Source organism: Copadichromis virginalis, linkage group LG4 (assembly GCF_057382275.1).
Source record: "Copadichromis virginalis isolate Kocher_CV1m ecotype Utaka linkage group LG4, C_Virginalis_male_GT1.1, whole genome shotgun sequence".
Taxonomy (NCBI): domain Eukaryota; kingdom Metazoa; phylum Chordata; class Actinopteri; order Cichliformes; family Cichlidae; genus Copadichromis; species Copadichromis virginalis.
This window is the reverse complement of record NC_140621.1, coordinates 9054723-9070180: the sequence shown is the minus strand read 5'-3', so window position 1 is coordinate 9070180 and position 15458 is coordinate 9054723. Positions and strand designations below refer to the sequence as shown.

General features: G+C 41.3%; 1 protein-coding gene across 1 annotated transcript; it reads right to left on the bottom strand.

The window, feature by feature from the left end:
- Nucleotides 1–392: 392 nt before the first annotated feature.
- Nucleotides 393–6928, bottom strand: atp5mc1 (ATP synthase membrane subunit c locus 1). Its single transcript, XM_085453368.1, has 5 exons — nucleotides 6818–6928; nucleotides 5507–5554; nucleotides 4957–5037; nucleotides 4524–4702; nucleotides 393–795 (listed from the first exon to the last, which is right to left on the bottom strand). The coding sequence occupies exons 2-5, from the start codon at nucleotides 5543–5545 to the stop codon at nucleotides 681–683; spliced, it is 414 nt and encodes a 137-aa protein (XP_085309494.1). The 5' UTR covers nucleotides 5546–5554; nucleotides 6818–6928; the 3' UTR covers nucleotides 393–680.
- Between the last annotated feature and the right edge of the window lie 8530 nt (nucleotides 6929–15458).

Genomic DNA, 15458 nt, shown 5'->3' with positions numbered 1-15458 from the left:
AAGGCACTGGGAATTGGCAGATGTAAACCAGAACCTCCACTCAGTAAGGTCAGAGGATGTGACATGATTTGACAACTGTTTAAGCATCCATGTCATTTTCAATCTAGCGTTGCTCTAATGGGCTGCATCATGGCTGTATGGACTCCTGTTAAGTCAGTGATTTCCATTTTTATTTTATATGTTGTTTCATTTTAAAACATTTGACATTTTCTTCCCTATATGGTCATAATGTGTCAAGAGCCTAATAAAGTTGTATGAAATTAAACACTTTGACCCATGTACTGCAGACAGCTCTTTGAAAGTTGTGTGCTGCTGATGAAAGACATGAAATGCAAACAAATCCTGCATGACAGAGCATCATTCATCCTATAAAGAGCTGACACTTAGCAATATTAGATTAAACCCATTTATTTTTGAAGGACAGTGTCCCCCCCCCCACCAAATGAAGCCTTATATCAAAAACAAATAACTGTAGGAACATAAAAATGTTAGACTTTAGGCTCAACCTCAGTTGTAAATATTTTCCTTTAATATTTTCTGTTGATTGGAATGGCCTGGGAGCTTGTTCAGAGTTCTGGTTCTGAGAAAGCCCTCTTCCCTTTGGAAGGAAGGTAGTGACAAAGCAAGGAAGTGGAGAACAAGGGGTTGAAGTGAAGGAGGTATTGGGTGCATTTCCAGGTTTACATGGCAAACAGAATTAGGAATGCCACCATCAGACAGAAGAGGCCCATAGCCTCAGATAGAGCAAAGCCTAGGATGGCGTAGGAGAAGAGCTGCTGCTTCAGGGAAGGGTTCCTGTGAAGGAGAGCAGACAGGTACAAGGATACATTCAGATTCTGTTCCATTACAACTAAATACATGTAGGTCATCTTGCAGGGTCACTTTTACACCCCCTCGAACAACAGACCTGTAGTACCAATTTTAGCACAAAGTTTCACCATCTACAACAAGAAATGTACCAGTTACACTCTTTGCAACATTTCTGACAGATTTTGGTCTAAGAGCTTATAGTTATTTATGGAATTTTCAGGGGTTTTACTGTTAGTAATAAAATGGACCATTAATTTCACATTGACACATCTCAAAGTCTAGTTGGGGATCGTGTTAGTATGCCACTTTTAGCTTTTCTTCCTGCATTTAATGTTAACGACTGCAGTAATGTAGTTAATCCTGGTGGAAATGTATACACAGCCTTACCTACAAGACAAAAACTCCCTGATTCTGTCACCAGCAGAGTGATAATGCACCAACTAACATTTTAGTACAAAGTGCTTCAAGAACCCACTTTCCACATAAGCCCACAGATTTATGGGGGTTTTTTTGTTTTGTTTTTTCTTCCATCATGCAACTATTTATACTACAACCTGATTTTCAGTTTGTTCTGAGATCAAGAAGCAGCTCTCAGGCACATTTTCTTGGATGGGATTTCAAAAGTTCAATTTCCAGACTGATTTAACCCTCATAATGTCCTCCCGATTTCCATACACCTGTGGTCCTCAGGGGTCAAAAATGTCCCCACTTCATTTGAGTGTTTTTTTTAAAGTATAAATTGTCAATCAATTCAGTGTTACACCATAGTTTTACTTAAGACCAACACATTAACACAAAATTTACCCTACATTATACATTTTAGGGCCACCAGACCTTGTTTACATAAAGGTCTGGCGCCCACCAGAAAACACAATGTTTTCGAGTGGAAATAAACAAAATAAAATATTTAATTGTTTAGATAATTTTGACTAACTACAGAGTGCTGTATGTTGAACTTTAGTGAGAAAGTTTTTTTTGAACCATTTAAAAAAAAAAAAAATATATATATATATATATATATATATATATATATATATATATATATTTTTTTTTTTTTTTTTTTTTTTTTTTAAATGGCAGCACATAATCACACCTGTGGTCCTCAGGGGTCAAAAATGTCCCCATCTGGTTTGATTGATACTTAATTAATATGAAGTGGATTTTTCCCCCCACTTAATTAAAAATGGTAAATGGTAAAATGGTAATTGGCCTGTATTTATATAGCGCTTTACTAGTCCCTAAGGACCCCAAAGCGCTTTACATATCCAGTCATCCACCCATTCACGCACACATTCACACACTGGTGATGGCAAGCTACATTGTAGCCACAGCCACCCTGGGGCACACTGACAGAGGCGAGGCTGCCGGACACTGGCGCCACCGGGCCCTCTGACCACCACCAGTAGGCAACGGGTGAAGTGTCTTGCCCAAGGACACAACGACCGAGACTGTCCAAGCCGGGGCTCAAACCGGCAACCTTCCGATTACAAGGCGAACTCCCAACTCTTGAGCCACGATCGCCCCACTTAATTCAAACATTTTGATACAATTTCTTTTATTCCATTTCAAATTTAAGTCTGATAAAAACATCATAAAAATGAATTTTTTCTTTGTTTTCGGGTAAAAAATAAATTAAATCATCAGTTATTGTGATTGTTTCACAACCAGAGTCTGTTGCTTTAACAGATTATCACAGACGAGTTTATGTCAAAGTTAATTTAGAAAGCTGTTTTTAAACTACTTCAAGTTTTTTACTGGCAGCAAATAATCACATCTTTTGTCCTCTGGGCTCAAAAATGACCCCGTTTGCTTTGACCGTTTATAAAGCAACAAGTATAAAATATCATCCATCTCTGTGTTTCAAGGTTTTATTCAACTTTATTCCAACTCATTACCTGACAGTTTTCTATATTTTGGCATGGTAGGACACCACGGCATGGGTCTGAGTGAAGGCAAACTTTCATGAGGACAAAGGCGTGTCCATATTTGACACAAGTGCAGGAGGAAACTCATGTTTATTCCTCTGCACTGGTCCCATCATGGACAGCATTCTTTTCTGCAGTTGCAGGCCTGCAATGTTAGGGACAACTCATGTGTCCTGGCTACAGGACAGACTGTTTGCCATTGTGCACTAGCATGTTCCATGTACAGCTGGACCTGGCATCATATACTGCCCATGGTTTTATCTCAGTGTTCCCTGGTTTACTTGGGATGTTCTGTTGGAATGGACAGAGTCCTCTGAAGGGGACTTGGTGCTCATACAGTCACATCAGTACCAGGATCTCACATCACAGCAGGAGAAACACCCACTTGTTGCATACACCTCAAATGGGAGCACGTTTGTGTCATGAACGATCATCTATTGTGTCTTTATCAAGAAATATAACCTTTTTGTGCTTCTATGATTAATATTGTGTTAGTATGAAAACTTCTCTACCAGACTCAGGATGTCATAAACTGGCCGTAGCGACTCTACTGGATGCACGGCCGTAAGAATCAACATACCCACATATGCCTACAGCTGCATTTGATCCATTTTTCCTTCCTCTCTCATTGTCCCTCCTTTGTCATTGAGTTGGCTATAGAGCAGGTCCTCTGCTAATTCTGCTAAGCCCAGTCACTTTCTTTCCAAGCTCCTCAGACTACCATGTCCTGGATGCCTGAGAACCTACTTGAACATAGTTCAGATTCTTCATCCACTTCTGCAGGTGGGTGATGTGCTTTTTCAGAGAAAGGGTAGCATGTGCTCTAAAAATGGACAATATTTTCTTTATTTTCTAACCCTGGATCTTCCTGAACAGTGATTCTCCCTCCTCATTATACTAGAGGACAATATATGCTTTTGTCTTACTGGTCATTGCTTTGATGAGCATACTCTTATTTTACCATGTTGTGCAAAGTATGCAAATCTTCAGTGCAATGGAGGCTCGTGAGCATACTTTGTGTATGTATTATTGTAAGGTCTACCTTACAATACGAAGCACCTTGATGCGACTGTTATGATTTGGCGCAGTATAAATAAAATTTCATTGAATATAGAGCATCTGCCTCCTCATTGTGCTGCCTGTTGTTGTGACCAGTGCTTGACCCCACACATCAGTAATCCAAGATTAAAGAGGTTTGAAAGCAGTATGGTGTGAAAATACAGCTCCTTGCAACACTTTGTACTTCTGATCATTTTGTCCACGAGGACCACAGGTGTTATAAAATCCAATAAAAACCCCATAAATAAATCAAACTACTTAAAATTTATTCCAATCATGCATAGCATAGTATTGAATATCTTCTATTTTCAGACCATTTGATTAATAAAAACACATTTTTGATAGCAAAAGATTTCTTTAGAGGACAAAAATGACCCAAGGACAACACAAGGGTTTTAAAGAGAATTTAGCAAGCCAGCATATTCTGTCCATTATTAGTTTTATTCAATGGCTTGAAGCAATCAGCCATTAATAGTATGTGTTGCTGCTCATTTTAGTGAGAGAAATGAAGCATTCATATGTTGCTATAGATGTAAAGACAGAGCGTTAGTCAGATGCTTAAAATGACTCTTCCAATGTCTGTCGATGCAAATAAGGAACTGATGACAGCTTGACCAGCTTTCAAGTCTTCAAATTAGTGAAGTTTTAAAACAGACACTACTGGTAGTCTCCCCTCCCCCCCCCCAAAACAACTATGCAACCCTTCAAGCTGATGCATAAAAACATTACCTGGCATAGCCAATGATAAGGCTGCCAAACACTGTTCCGATTCCAGCTCCAGAACCAGCCACACCAACTGTGGCAGCACCAGCACCAATGAACTTGGCAGCAGTGTCAATATCACAGGAAATGGTGCTGGTCCGGAAGGAGCGGGTCAGGACTGCAGATTGGCTGACTGGCAACAGGGCCTGGGTGAAGACAAAAGAAAATGCATGTTTATGAGTATTACATTAACAATTTGAAACATTTGCAGCCTTTAACTAACAAACTGATTGCATCTAAACAAGATAAACAAGATCCTTGAAATTACTTTTGGAAACCACCACTCAGTGTAAAACTATTAAATTAGTTTTGAGTCATGTCACTCATCCCATAAGCACATCACAGTACTGATTTTACATGTTGCAAGTGAACAGTGCAGTGATTCAGTTAAAGTATTGACCTGTTGCTCCACTGTGCCTTCAGGTCTGTTGAAGAGAGAAACTGTGACTGGCCGTGTCAGGACTCTGGAACCCCCACGCAGCTGTAAGCAGACCAAAACATTACAAGTAAACAATCTGAGCAACCAAGAGAAGAACCAAGCACCGGGTTAAGTGATAATGAATATATTTGTGTTTAATTTAAAGCTCTTCACAGCATTTTCGAAACAGCACAAGTGTTATATTTTGGCGTGAACATCAACACGCAACAGCATGACTGGACTATGAAGCAAATCGCCCAACCCAGTTGGCACAGTGAGTTTTGCACTGTACATCAAGATGCCGTTAAAGGTTTTTAGCTGGCAATGCCACTGTTCAAGCTGCATGATTTGATCATATTATGTTAACACTACTTTCACATCCCTGTGGTAAAATATTCCAAGTAACTGATAAGTCTTTGCATGAAAATAAAACCAATTGAAACTTGAACGGTTTATGTTTCACCCCAAACAATTAAAACATGAATTAATGAAGAACATGATGATTTAACTATCACGTTATCAGGTAACATACCACAGCAGGAGAAGTGACAAACTTGGTGCAGAGATACATGGCTGGAATCTAGAGAGAAAAATTTTAAAGTTAGTGTTCCGACACATTCATTTCTAGATAGTGAGAAGGATTCAGTCCAAGGTGACACAGTATCTTCAGTTAGAGAAGGCAGAAGTGACCTTCAAAAACTTGGCAGGTATGCATTTAGGCAAGCCACAATTAATTTGGATATACAACAGTCATGGTGATGTGGGAAAGTGGATAAACATTTTTTTGGGGAAAGATGGGATTTAACAATGTTCATATTTGTTTCAAAGAATAAAAACCCCAAGAACTGACAAGGTATAGATCCCAGTTCTGCACCCTTTTACTTGCACATCTTGAAAGACATACTGTGGATAGTTTCCATGTGCAAAATTGATCTTGTAAGTTGTTTTTTTAAATTTAATAAAGGAAGAGCCATTTCAAATACAGGACGGGTATGATAGCAAAAACTGATGGGCTTGCTGTTGCCTGATGCACCTCATCTAATCCAATTTGAATGCTTACTATCAGGGTCAACTCTAAACAAACTAATAGATGTCCACTTACGTTGCACAACGAATGGCTTTGAGACAATTCAGGACATTTCTACTTACTGTGAACAGAGCCGTAATTTTTTATTTTTAAAGGCCAGTTTACTGAGGAAAAAAACCAACAACTTAGTTTCAATCCTTTAAGTCCCCTGCTTAGACAGGGGTCTCAGGGGGGTTGAATTATTGTCCTAGAGCAGCACCGGAGCTAAGCTACTTAGCACACAGCCCTGAAGGTCAAAAGTGGACAGCAAGCAGGCACATAAGGCCAAGACGACAAGCACGGCGCACGACACTAAACCATTTCAAGCCAGGCTAAGATGCAGTGACAAAACGTTATGTGACACCACTCGTGTCCACAGCGGCGTCCTTGCATGCGCGTACTGATTCAAAGCTCGGCAGGCCCAGACTGTCAGACACTTTACGTTTAGCTTCCTGTCATGGTAGCTTGTCCGCGATAAACCCGGCATAGGACCCGTTGCTTGAGTGGCGAAGCAACAACCACAGCAAAATTGACTCTTCATCTTAATACTAGCCTAAGTTCACGTATATGAATGCAGCTAAAAATACAATTCTGTCATTCATCAGAACCACATCATTCAATAAACGTCCTAGCATGCTAGCAATCCAATGCTACCACTAACAATTAGACATACGAACATAAGATATACTACGCCATTTAAATGCCAGAAAACAAAAATAATAAAACGCCTTAACTGAGTAGAGACGAAGTGTATGAAGTAATACAGGCAAATATTACCGGTTAGATACGGATTTCAGGGACTCCTGAATTAGTTGGTCTTGTGCACAGCTGCAGTCAAAAAAGGCAGGACGCGTTAAACCGTCACCTTGTCATTTATAAGCTTAGCGTCTACGTCCTAAACGCTCATTGGTCAGAAACATCCACTCTTCATTCATAACTGACCCAGCTTGTCAGGCTAGCTAGCCTATCAGATAGAGCTTTGTTGAACCACTAATGCTGTGACTGGCCGTTACTTTTAAGAAGGTGGGACCAAAGGAAACTTTATTATTTTACTGGACAATATTGCCGGGAATGTCGAATCTACGTGGAGCGATGTTTTAAAGCACATTCAATCCTATAAATATATATTATTTTTTGGAAAGTCCAGATCGCTTGAGTAAGTCAGGGTGCGTTCTATTCGTCCATTTTGCTTAGGAAACTTCTTTGACACGTGACCCGGAAGTATCTCTGTAGAGGCCATGATGCGTTCCGGATGAAGTCGGAATTCGTAATTTCCGAGTTCCCAGTCGGAAATGTGAGATGTTTCAATTCTCAAAAGCTAAGGAAATTAGGTTCACTGTTCCTTTATTACCTCACTGATTAAAGGATAGAAATAATAATAATTCACAATTCATCATAATTCATTTCGACCATTCATGAAAACATTTCAAATTCAAATTTTATTTGTCACGTACACAGTCATACACAGTACGATATGTAGTGAAATGCTTGGACAACTGCTCGTGACCTAAAGAAAACAAAAAGGAAAAGGCTATGAATAAGATAGGAAATAAATATGAAAAATTAAAAAGGGTAAATTTAACTAGGAAGGAATAAAATATAAATTAAGGTTAAAAATGAAATAACTGTACAACACAAATTAGAATGAAGGGTAAATTTAACTGGGAAAGAATAAGATAAAATATATAAATTAAAGTTGAAAATAAAATAACTGTACAACAAAATACACAATATAGAACTATATAAGAATGTATGAAGAAATATAAATAAATATATACACAATAACAGCAGCTGTACAAGTATTAACTGGAAATGGAGAATGTAGTGACCAGTGTTGTGCAATCCACATTATGTCTTGTGCAGTGCAAATATGCTTAAAGTGATTTAAGTGATGAAGTGAAAACAATGTCCAGAATGTCCAGTGTGTGTGTAAGAACTATATGTGTGGGTCAGTACTGTGTGGTGATGTGATTGAGAGACCGTATCGCCTGCGGGAAGAAGCTCCTCCTCAGTCTCTCTGTGTTGGTCTTCAGGGAGCGGAATTGCTTTCCTGACCTCAACAGAGAGAACAGTCCGTTGTTGGGATGGCTGAGGTCCTTCACGATCTTCCTGGCCTTGGTCCAGCACCGCCTGCTGTAGATTGAGTGCAGGTCAGGGAGCTCGGAGCGGATGGTGCGCTCAGCTGACCGCACAACCCTCTGTAGAGCTCGTCTGTCCTGCATGGTGCTGTTCCCGAACCAGGTTAAGATGTTTCCCGCCAGGATGCTCTCTATGGTGCACGAGTAAAAGTTCCTGAGCACCTTGGAGGGCAGTTGGAAGTCTCTCAAGCGTCTGAGGTGGTAGAGACGCTGACGGGCCTTTTTCACCACAGTGTTGATGTGACAGGACCATGACAGGTCCTGCGTGATGTGAACTCCGAGGTATTTGAAGCTCTCCACTCTCTCCACTGGGCACTCGTTGATGACGGGGGTCTGGTAGTTCCTCTCCTGCTTAGTGCTGAAGTCCACTATCAGCTCCTTTGTCTTACTGACGTTTAGAAGGAGGTTGTTCCTCTGGCACCAGTTCTCCAGATTCCTAATCTCCTTCAGGTAGGCCGTCTCGTTGTTATCAGAGATCAGGCCCACCACGACGGTGTTGTCAGCAAACTTGATGATGGTGGTGGAGCTGGTAGTGGCCACACAGTCATATGTGTACAAAGAGTACAGCAGGGGGCTCAGAACACACCCCTGGGGGGCTCCAGTGCTGAGAGTGGTGGAGGCTGAGACATGTCCGCCCATCCTTACTGCCTGTGGTCTGCCAGTTAGGAAGTTGGAGATCCACTGACACATAGATGAGCTGAGTCCCAGATGCTCCAGCTTGGTGGTGAGTGTGGAGGGAATTATGGTGTTAAATGCAGAGCTGTAGTCTATGAAGAGCATTTTAACATAATTCCCCCTTCTAGTGTCCTTCATTTGCCCTAATAAACAGTTTATAACAATGACACAATTTAAGCATTAGTAAGTAAAGTTTATGCATTGCTCCTCCTTAGTATGCAATATATATACAGGGCCTCAGGGAGGGGGTAAGGCAAGTACTACTTGTTCGATGGGTATTTTGTGTGACAACATCTATGCTGAGGGTTATTTTACCTTGTAAAACATTTATAAAATTATGACATGAAATAAAATTAAATACTCAAGACTTCAACAAGTCTCAGCTATCTTTAAAACAGCAAAATTACATAGACAAAGATCAAAGAGCAACAGAACATACCAATATTTTCTGCCAGATGCAACTATTACACCATCTGAGGTTTGCAGAATACTGAAATGTATGTAAGATCTGATCTGAACCAGACTTTGTAAGAGGGCTTTAGGAGAGAAAGATACACTGAGCAGTTCAAATTCAAATTCAAATTCAAATTCGGGGCTATTCGGGGCCTGAACCAGGTGTAGGACTGGACTCTCCCAAACAGGTCACTATAAGACTGGACTCTCACACACGTCACCACACGCACCACCACACATTTCCTATAATCCTATAATTCCTATAATTTATAATCCTTATCTTTATAATCTCTTCTGCTATTTGCACATTCTTTACTGTAAATTCCTAAGTTAATTTGTAAATTTTTGTAGTAAACTGTAAATTGTAAATATTGTAAAACCTTTCTTCTGTCATTTAATGGTCGGGCATTGTACAGCTACAAGCATTTCACCCCCATGTCATACTGTGTATGGTTGTGTGTGTGTGACAAATAAAATTTGAATTTGAATTTGAGTTTGAATTTGAACTGAGAGAGTGCATGTGAATAATCTCGCAGATCTTCCCCATCTAGTTGGCGGCGTGCATAGAACGCATGCAAGAGCTGTGGTGTGGTGCGCTTCTCTCTAAATGCCTCCCTCAAATATGAAAATAGATCACTCGGTTGCTTCACCTGGTCTGCCATACGTAACTTAACTTCCTCTAGGGCAGACCCTTTCATTCATCAACAGTGTAAGAATCTTTTGCTGGTTCCCCACTAAAAGGTACAATCACCTTTTCTCTTGGAATGTAGACAACAGATCTGGTTGGAACATTACCCATATTAGCAATACTAGACATAACAGCATCACGTTTCCTACTCAGATCGTTAATCTGTGTTTGCAGCTGCACCAACGGTTACCTGCACTGTCAAACAAAGAGGCAGCTTGACTGTCTTCAAAAGCGGTTTGCCCAACAAGGGGATATTGAATTCTATAAGCTAAAGCCATAAATATGTGTGTCTGAGTCTTCCATCAAAAGTTACAGCTATCTTTATGAAGCTGTACATAAACGCTTTATTTCGCCAAGGCACTGCGTTTCTTACTGTTACATGCATTCGAATGGAGTGCTCGCCCGAAACAAAGTATAGGTTTTCGTTTTGTGAATAATTTGAAAATCTTAGCTCAAACAGCTGCAAAAATTGTTTGGTCAACACGGGGATATTGAATTCTATAAGAGAATGACATGTGTGTCTGAGTCCTCTATCATAAGTTACAGCTATCTTTATGAAGTTGTACAAAAACGCTTTATTTCGTCTTTCATCTTCACCACACCAGGGCATGTGCTGCTGGCTGATACCATCCACATTACACCAGGGCCTTTGCTACTCGTTGATACCATCCACATTTCACCAGGGCTTGTGTTGCTGGCTGATGCCATCCACAATACAACAGGGCCAGACTGAGGACATTCACATTACACCAGGGCCTGTGGTGCTCGCCAATACCATCCACATTTCACCAGGGCCACTGTTGTTGGCTGAGGCCATACACATTACACCAGGGCCTGTGCTGCTGACCGATATCATGCACATTTCACCAGGGCCAGTGGTGTTGGCTAAGGCAGTTTACATTACACCAGGGTGTGCGGTGCTGACCAATACCATCCATATTTCACCAGGGACAGTGTTGTTAGATGAGGCCATCCACATTACAACAGGCCCTGCCAATTACTGGCTGAGGCCCTGTAGCTGTCAATGAAACAGGCCTTTCAGAATAAACTGCTCATTGGTTTCCATTTCATAAATCACGTTTTAAAGTTTAACTGCTTACAACATCTGTCAAGAACAAAAACAAACCCTTCGTATGTGCGTGCCATATTAAATTTTATTTTTTAAAGAAAACATTTTCTTAAATCCAGATATATACAAATACTCTCAAGTACAATCAAAGTCAAATAAAATAAGAAAAATACGAAATCTAAACTAAGGTTTAAAAATGAATGTTTCCTGTCTCATTGGAAGGCTTTGAGTTTTTCTACATGTGTTTCTGTGTGTTTAAGTGAGTTTGTGTCTGTAAGCCTTTAAAGGAGAATGTGGAGGCTGCAGTGAAGAGAAGGGAGCATATCAGCATTCTGGAGTTTGCCCTGTGCAAAGTTTCTGTGCTGCTGAAAACAAGATGTTATGAATGGTGTAGACTTTAATTAATATTAATAATAAACCACTCAGGTCAGCGGCTCAGTGTTTTACCAGTCCTGTACACTTTTATTGGCTTGTGAAAAAAGCTTTATTTTTATATTTTAAACATTAATTCTATTTAATTGAGACAGCAATTTAAATCATTTCACTTGAAAAAGGTTTGAAAACCTTGAAGTAAATAAGGTCTAGTACACCTCGTGCCCCCCTTTAGACTCAGCCCTGTTTGCTTCAGCTTTTAGAAACCCTTATAATTGAAACATGGTATCAAACTAAGTTAACAGTTCACCAGAGTATTTTAATACAACTTCACGTTGTTTGTTGATCAGGTGCTTTGATGAAGGACTCCTGCTCACTTTTTCCCAGTAAAGGTTTTAATGGTGATCACAGGGACAGCGCTGCTGTTTCGCTCAGCTTGACATCAGCATCTCGGTCCACCCTCTTTTCTCTTCGCGGTGTGTAAACAGACTCCGGCTCCACGTTAAACTGTTTCAGTACTGCACTGCAGGTCCGGTCAGGTGCTGAATCTACATCCACACTGTTTACAGTCCCAGCGACAGATAGCGAGAGGTGAAGCATGTAGAGGCAGGTGTCCCGTACTGGGCTCTGGCTCAGTCTGTCTTCCTAAGCCAGGGGATCGGCAACCTTTAAGCCCCAAAGAGCCATTTGGACCCAGTTTCCACGAAAAACAAACAAACAACTTATGAAATCCCTGAAGTGCTACAGAGAAAATAAAATGTTATTTATGTAATAAACACATTTGGAACAATGTTCAGAACAAAGTGTCTGCAGCTGCATTTTAAACCTTACTTTACACATGTTTAGTTCAGTGTTAAAGTCATTTTAGCCTCATGTTTACATCTCTAAGATCCAACTGTGACAATTTTCTATCAGTCAGCTTATAAGACAAATCACTCATGATTAATGTGTAACAGAAAATGAGACGAGATGATGATAAATGTGTGATGTAATCACTGTCTCCGCTCTTATATGTTGACAAATGAATAAGTATAAAAACAGCAAACTATCATAAATTTGGGATTTCAGTGTTTGTAAAAATGTAAACTTCCATCCATCCATCCATTTTCATCCGCTTTGTCCGGGGCCGGGTCGCGGGGGCAGCAGCCTAAGCAAAGAGGCCCAGACCTCCCTCTCCCCAGCCACCTCCTCCAGCTTATCCGGGGGAATACCAAGGCGTTCCCAGGCCAGCCGAGAGATATAATCTCTCCAGCGTGTCCTGGGTCTGCCCCGGGGCCTCCTCCCGGTGGGACATGCCTGGAACACCTCACCCAGGAGGCGCCCAGGGGGCATCCTTGTCAGATGCCCGAACCACCTCAGCTGGCTCCTTTCGATGTGGAGCAGCAGCTGCTCTACTCTGAGCCCCTCCCGGATGGCCGAACTTCTCACCCTATCTCTAAGGGAGAGGCCAGCCACCCTTCGGAGGAAGCTCGTGGCCATAGGTGAGGGTAGGGACGTAGATCGACCGGTAAATTGAGAGCTTCGCTTTTACACTCAGCTCCCTCTTCCCCACGACGGACCGGTGCAGCGTCCGCATTACTGCAGCTGCAGCCCCAATCCGTCTGTCGATCTCCGGCTCCCTTCTCCCATCACTCGCGAACAAGACCCCGAGATACTTGAACTCCTCCACTTGGGGCAGGAACTCATCCCCGACCCGGAGTGGGCACTCCACCCTTTTCCGGCTGAGAACCATGGCCTCAGATTTGGAGGTGCTGTAAACTTGTACAAGTTAATTCGCTGCTCTACGCACTCTGACAGTGACTTGATGAAACAGGAAATGAACTGGAGGGCCAGTCAGCTGATTCAGGTGCAGCTCTCAGATTTCAGGGTGTTGTCTAAACCAGCTTCCTTCCCCCCGGGACGCTTCCTCGAGCTGGCTGCACATATTTAACACAAATACACACCACGAGTTGATCTTTGACTTCAACATGAGTCAGCTCAGACTGGAGGACTGTGGGAAAGGCACTGCAATGTATTTCAGGGTTGGAGCAAACATTTAGTGGCACTTCCCCTCAGACTGGCCAATTGTGACACTTGTTCTGCATTAATCAGTGTCCAAGTATCACAGCTGCTGTGAACATTGCATCCATGATCCTTCAGTTTTGCAGAGTGACAATTATTTTATTAATATTAGTACTCAGTATGAATGGGTTCACCTAACACCTGCGCAATTAATAAATACATCTTGGTAATCAGGGTGGCCACCTTAATAAGGTAGTGTTAAAAAAAATTGTCACTTTTGGATCTAGAAAAGACAACATGATGGCCGAGACTCACCTGAGCCACTCTGACTCAGGTGAGTCTGGGTTTATGCTCGAGGAAGAGCTGCGCATTAAAACAAACAAATATAAATAAGCGGCATTGTTGGACTGTAAACTTTTATCAGCTTTTTAAGCTTCGTGACTGTAAAAAGGTGCTGTTGTTATTACATGACTCTATACAGAAATAATGGTACTAAAATGAGACAAAAATATCAAAGTGCCAGCATGTGAAACATGGCCAGTATAACCACAGAACAAAAACAGAAGAATAAATATGCAGAAACACTGACAATAATTTGAAGGAACCAAAATAAGAATTTCTTTGCTTTGTGTGATGCAGAGAAAAGAAACCATAAGGTCACAGAAGAAGACCAAAGTAATGTCTACAATGCAGCAATAATCACCAGAACTGTTATTAAATCGTGTTAATTCTGTGTAATTCTAACAATGCAGAACAGGTTGTTTTGGCTTTAATAGCAAGAAAAGCAGGTGTATGTGCATTATTTCCCTTTGTATTCTGATTGGCTGGTTTTAATTAGTTGCTTTGAATTCTCTGACAGGAAGAGCTCTATTTGGATGAGTACGAGGCAGAGCCTGTGGCACATGTGTTTCTATTGTAAATGAGACAGCAGGTCTCAGTGGGACTGCCTGTATAAATAAAGGTTAAATAAATAAACATGAGGTAAAGAGCTCACAGAGAAGAGACCTGAATGTTCACGATGGCTCTACCTCTCAATTTAATGAGTGTAAAGTAATTAAGAACATTTGGTCCTGAATTTTCACAGCTGGCTGAAGGACATTCTGAGCTCCTCCTCCCTCATGCTACGATCCAATTGCTGTGTCTCACACTCTAGCAGGGACGTGCAGAGGGGAGGGGGGGGGGGGGGGGGGCTAGAGGGGCTTGAGCACCCGCCCCTTTCCTGATGAGTGCCCAAAGTGCCCTTTTGTTAATGAAATGATGGGAAGGAAGGAAGAAGAGAAGCAAAGAGTGATTCACAGGCAGAGCAGAGTTTATGTCACAGTTTTTCGTTGCCTTATGGTTCCAAGCGCTGTCACCAATCTTTGCATTTTGTTATTATCTCATGACACTTGTTTAATCAGCTACCATCTCTCCTGTGGACTTTTTAATGTCTACAGTCTCAGATCAACACAGCCCTGCCCTTCCATATTAGATTCTTGATGAATGTGTGTTGTTGTTATTCAGCATGGTTCAATGTGCCCCTTTTTAACTTTGAGCACCCGCCCCTTTAAACCTCTCTGCACGTCCCTGCACTCTAGGATGGATGGGATTGGATGTTGTGTGATAGTTGCTAGTGAATCACTGAGGTCAAGTCTCAGAGAGAGCATTGACTAGCTGTTTCTGGAGGACTGCTGAATGATACAATCAGCAGACCTCAGTGCAAGAAAGAGTCTTTCCACCACTGAAGAAGCACAGAGGCCAACTTTGACATTAAAAGGTGTAAAAACAAGTACAAGATATTTACGATAAGCAGACCTCAGTGCAAGAATGTGCTTTTTCAGTGGTAGAAAGACACTAAGGCCAACTTTGACATTAAAAGGTGTTCAAACAAGTACAAGATATTTACAATAAGCAGACCTCAGTGCAAGAAAGATTCTTTTCACCACTGAAAAAGCACAGAGGCCAACTTTGACATTAAAAGGTGTTCAAACAAGTACAAGATATTTACAATAAGCAGACCTCAGTGCAAGAAAGATTCTTTCC

What these genes read in the sequence shown, in the direction of transcription:
- atp5mc1 (XM_085453368.1), bottom strand. Translation starts at nt 5,545, where the DNA reads ATGTATCTCTGCACCAAGTTTGTCACTTCTCCTGCTGTG. An exon ending in TTGTCACTTCTCCTGCTGTG is followed by an intron (nt 5,038 to 5,506) that starts GTATGTTACCTG and finishes GTCTGCTTACAG; the next exon opens with CTGCGTGGGGGTTCCAGAGT. An exon ending in AAGGCACAGTGGAGCAACAG is followed by an intron (nt 4,703 to 4,956) that starts GTCAATACTTTA and finishes GTCTTCACCCAG; the next exon opens with GCCCTGTTGCCAGTCAGCCA.